The 5398-nt window shown below is 40.0% G+C and overlaps 1 protein-coding gene across 1 annotated transcript; it reads right to left on the bottom strand.

Moving 5' to 3' along the window:
- Positions 1–1480: 1480 nt before the first annotated feature.
- LOC133055625 (keratin-associated protein 9-8-like) lies at positions 1481–2149 on the bottom strand. Its single transcript, XM_061140760.1, has one exon. The coding sequence runs from the start codon at positions 2147–2149 to the stop codon at positions 1481–1483; it is 669 nt and encodes a 222-aa protein (XP_060996743.1).
- Positions 2150–5398: the final 3249 nt, after the last annotated feature.

Genomic DNA, 5398 nt, shown 5'->3' with positions numbered 1-5398 from the left:
TGTCTAGGTTGGTCATAACTTCTCTTTCAAGGAGCAAGCATCTTTCAATTTCATGGCTGCAGTCACCATCTGCAGTGATTTTGGAACCCCCCAAAATAGTCTCTCAGTGTGTCCATTGTTTCCCCATCTATTTGCCATGAAGTGATGAGACCAGATGCCATGATCTTAGTTTCCTGAATGTTGAGTTTTAAGCCAAGAGTATTTGAGCCTCTTTCAGGTTCATCAAGAGATGGCTGGCCCATGGAAAATTAGATGGTCTTGGAGATTGCAGTAAGAACCAACTTAGAGATGACAACACACGAGGTTGATATGTTGTTTCTGAATACGGTACATACTTCGACCTAATGGCCACTATGTGGTTCCCAAATAGGTAGTACCATGTATATGCACAGAGGTAGTATACATGGTTGCAGAAAGTGAAGTAGCAGTGAACCCTCTCACTTTAACTCAGGGTGACATATATGGGAATCTGTTCTTCCCCTCCCCATGGATCTACACTCTCCTGGATTGAAGGGTTTAATACTATAAAAGTCACACATTTTAGGGAATATAGTCTATGTTTAAACTGTCACCTGGTCATTTTGGACTCCTCATCTAGATAGACCAGTGGGCAGAGAGAGGAGTTACTAATTGCTGAGGGATAATTATCGTGAAAAGATAGAGGGTGGGGAGAAATAGTCTGAGCATAATTTCCTTGGAGTATCTCATGGTGTGTCCGGGCCCAGCTATAGATAACCACATGAACAATGACAGCAACTATAGCTTGCCAAGGGCATAGTCACTGAGGCTCAGACATCTATTAATAGTTTCTTGGGATGTAAATGTAAGTGTCCTTGAGCAGGAACAGAAGACTTCATCCTGGATGAGTCTGTTTATTATTAGGTAAATCACACTACACAATGAAATGGGTTTTTAATAATGAGATAATAATTAGGAAGGGGGCTAATATGATGCTCATAATGGATAAAGCATATGATATATAAATTTCTATGTCAGGAAGGTGGTGCAATAAATCAAACACATATAGAAGAATTGTGGTACACCATTTATTGAGAAACATATGGGTAAACGTCAAAGTGATCGTAAAAGGAGAAAGCATGATACAAGAACTATGAGGATAGCAAAAGAGAAAATATGATTATAAAGATTATGATAGGCTGCAGAAACCTATAGAAACATTCTGAGATCTCATTTTCTTAAGTTACTCAGAAGAACTAGATGGTCAATCCTATTCTCCGAGTCAAAACCAAGACATGCTTCCTTATCACAGATGCAGGAAGTTGGCACATGGTCCTCCTACACCAGAGGAAGACAACTGGAGGAAGCTAATTCACAAGCTCTTAAGCAAGGAGATGAGTAACTGAAATTCTGGTAGAGCCTGCCAGTTGTCAGCAAAGTCTAAGTGATTTTGTTTGTCCCCAGGTAGCAAGTCAATTAATAGAAGGTGTTGTATAGGGACAGTGGCTCCTTGGCAAGGTGATCAGCAGCAGGAAGGCTGGCAGCAGCTGGACACACAGCTAGGGCGGCAGCAGGTGGTCCTGTAGCAGGTGGTCTGACAGCAGACAGGATGGCTGCAAGGCTGGCAGCAGCTGGATCCACAGCTCTGGTCTAGGCACCCAGGCAGGCAGAAGCATGTGGGGTGGTAGCAGGTTCTGTGGCAGTACACAGGTGCACAGGAAGCTGGCTGGCAGCAAGGCTGAGAGCACCTGGACCCACTGCAGGTTTGTCTACAGCTGCTGGATCCACAGCAGGTGGGCTGGCAGCAGGTGGTCACACAAGTAGGTTTGCAGCAGGTGGTCCTACAGCAGGTGTTTTCACTAGTCTGATAGCAAGTTGGTGGGCAGCAAGGACGACAGCAGCTGGACTCACAGCAGGTGGGCTGGCAGCAGGTGCTCACACAAACAGGCTTGAGGCAGGTGGTCCTGCAGCAGGTGGTCTGACAGCAGGCAGGGCGACAGCAAGGCTGGCAGCAGCTGGATCCACCACACGTGGCCTGACAGCAGGTGGTCACACAGGTGGGTTTGCAGCAGGTGGTCCTACAGCAGGTGTTTTCACTAATCTGATAGCAAGTTGGGGGGCAGCAAGGTGGACAGCCGCTGGCCTCACAGCAGGTGGGCTGACAGCACGGGGAGCAGCAGGAGTGAGTCATTTTGTCAGTGGTGGAGTGTGGACTTCTCTTTAGAAGTGAGTTTCTCAGACTCTGATGACTGCTTCTGTTCCGGGGCTTTTTATACACTGGACCCCAATGTTGGGACCAATAAGCAAGACTTTCCTTGTTGTGTATGTTGTTTTTGCAGTCAATGGGAAATTATCCAAGAGGAAATGATTTCTTTAGTGTTTTGAGGCCTCTGTAAATTAGTGTTTGATCTTCTTTTTAATTAGGACTAGTACTTAAGAACACTTTCCAGAAGGGAAAAAGAATAAGGAATCATCCCAGCAGCAGGTCTGGTCATGTGACATCATCAGGTCATGGGATAGTTCTTCCTGCCTTGGCCAGGGTCGGAGCAGTCATCTTTTCTTTGTTCCTTTGACTACACTTAGGTTGAGACTTGCTGGATGTTGATGCATTCTGTGATGAATGACGTCAGCCAAAGTTTAAGTGTGATGTCAGACGAAGTCTGAGATTCAAGACGATCACATGTATCTATATACATGTCTTTCAAATCAGTAGTGACTGACCTAAAATATTTCCCAGCTTTATTAGGTACATTTAGGTAGAAGATGTTGGCACATTGTTCTTCACTAGCAATTCGGCACCAAAGCTGGAATAGAGGCAAAAACTGTACCCTGTTTTCAGACATCAATTCATTAATGTCCGATAACTATTTTTAGCTGGATCAATCACCTCTGATGAGACATCACAACTTACACATACTTTCTTTTATAATTTGGACAAATAGGTAGATAGGATGATAACTTTATGGATTTATAGATTTCAATAAATGTCAAATGTGTCAGCCATAATTTCTTAGAGTTTTTTCTGCCCTATTTTCTCTCTTTTAGGTACATATGTAAGAGTGTAATTGCCATGTCATAGGGAAAGCAGATAGTCAACAGTGGTAGAAACAATAAAAGCGTTTCACTATTTCACTACAGTGGTGTATGTACTCTCCTGATATGAGACTTCTGAATTCTACTGGTGTGTATCTATCCTTGTTTGTTTGTTTTAAACTGAGCTTTAATTGACACGGTGTTATATTGTTTATAGGTGTTCCAACATAACAATTTGATATTCGTAGATGTTGCAAAGTTATCACTGCAGTAAGTCTGGTTAACGTTAACATCTGTCACAATTGATAACTACAAAGTCTTTTTTCTTGCATGAGAGCTTTTAAAATCTACTTTTCTAGCAACTTTCAAAGATTTCAGTATTATTCACTATGGTCACTATGCTGTACATCACATCCTCCATGCATTTGTTTTATAACTGGAAGCCTGTACCTTGTGATCCCATTTACCTGTTTCACTCACCCCACCCCCACCTCTGGCTACCATGGATCTGTTCTATCTATGAGCTCAGTTTTAGAAAAGTTCTTTTAAGATTCCATATATAAGTGAAATCACATGGTATTTGTCTCTCTCTAACTTATTCATTTAGCTTAATGCCCTCAAAGTCCATTCACATTGTCATAAATGGGAAGATATCCTTCTATTCATCATTGAATAACATTCCATTATATAATATGTTCCATGTTTTCTTTATCCATTTATCCATTGACAGACACTTTGGTTGTTTCCATGTCTTGGCTAGTGTAAACAGTGCTACAATGAACATGTGGCTGCATAAATCTTTTTGAGTCCGTGTTTTTGTTTTCTTCAGATAAATGCCAAGAAGTAGACTATTTAGATCATATTCTATTCTCCCCATGTCCTGTTTTTAATTTTGAGGAAACTGCATAATGTTTTCCACAGTGGCTGCACCAATTCCCATTTCAACTAACAGGGAAACGGGTTCCCTTTTATCATATTCTCATTAAAACTTTGTATGTCTTGACACTCTTATGATAGCCCTGCTAAATCCGGTATGAACTGATATCTCATTGTGGGTTTGATTTGCATTCCTGTTGATTAGTGATATTAAACACCTTTTCATGTATCTGATGGCCATTTGCATGTCTTCTTTGGAAAAGTATTTCTTTAGAACCTCTGCCAATTTTAAATGAGGTTGTTTCATTTTTGCTATTGAGTCATGTGAGTTATTGAGTTATGCATTTTGAATATCAACCCTTTATGAAATATGGTTTGAAGATATTTTCTCTCAATTCAATAGGTTTCCTTTTCATTGTGTTGACAGTTTCCTTTTCTAGGCATAAACTATTTAATTATTCCCACTTTTAGATCTGTTGCCTTTACTTTTGGTGTCAAATCCAAAAAGTCAACACTAAGACCAATGTCAAGGAGCTTCCTGTCTATTTTCTCTTCCAGGAGTTTTATAATCTCAGGTCTTAAGTTCAGGTCTTTAATCGATTTAGAGTTAATTTTTGTGGATGGTGTAAGAGAGGAGTCCAGTTTCATTCTTTGGCACATGGCTGCCCAGTTTTCCCACCACTATTTGTTTAAAAGATTGCAATTTCCATTTTGCATTAATATATTCTTGGCTCCTTTGTAATAAATTAGTAGGTCATATAATGTGTGGACTTATTTCTGGCCTCTTTGTTCTATATCATTGATCTAAGTGCCGTTTTTTTCCAATGCATACTGTTTTGTTTAATAGAGCTTTGTAATACTGTTTGGAATCAAGGAAAATGATGCTTCCAGCTTTGTTCTTCTTTTTCAATATTGCACTGGATATTTTGTGGTTCCACACAAATTTTAAATTTTTTCCTTTTTTCTGCCATTGGAATTACATTATCATTTTATCCTTTCTACTTCTGTTGACTATATGTTTCTCCATTACATGGCAATTATACTCTAACATATACATCTAAAAGAGAGAAAATGGGGCCTAAAAGCTTTAAGAAATTGTGGTTGGGATTCAACATTTGTCGGAACATATAAATTTACAGATTCAAAGATACCTTAGTTATTCTCCTATCTAACCTGCTTGTCACAAGTTGTAGAAGAAAGTATATGCAAGTTGGGATGTCTCACCACAGGTCATTAACCTAACTAGAAGATAGCACTGAAATAGTAAGGAAGGGATGCTGTTTGAAAATAGGGTTCAGCTTTTGCCTCTATTCCAGTTTTGGTGCTGATTTTCATTTGAAAAACAATGTGCCAACCATCCTCTATTCAGATGACCCTGATAAAACTGGGAAACACTTCAAACTAGTTTCCAAATATAGATATATACAAATACATGTGGAAGTCTTAACTCTGACTTTGTCAGAGACTGGGCTTGAACTCAAGCAGGCTTCATTCATCACAGAATGTATCAGCATCCCAACCCTTTCGAGGC

This window comes from Dama dama, chromosome 5 (genome assembly GCF_033118175.1).
Source record: "Dama dama isolate Ldn47 chromosome 5, ASM3311817v1, whole genome shotgun sequence".
NCBI classification, from domain to species: Eukaryota; Metazoa; Chordata; class Mammalia; order Artiodactyla; family Cervidae; genus Dama; species Dama dama.
Note: the sequence above shows the minus strand (reverse complement) of the source record. Positions and strands in the feature narration are given on the sequence as shown.

Bases quoted from the DNA above. Each gene is read 5' to 3' on its own strand.
- LOC133055625 (XM_061140760.1), bottom strand. From the start codon at position 2,149: ATGACTCACTCCTGCTGCTCCCCGTGCTGTCAGCCCACCTGCTGTGAG.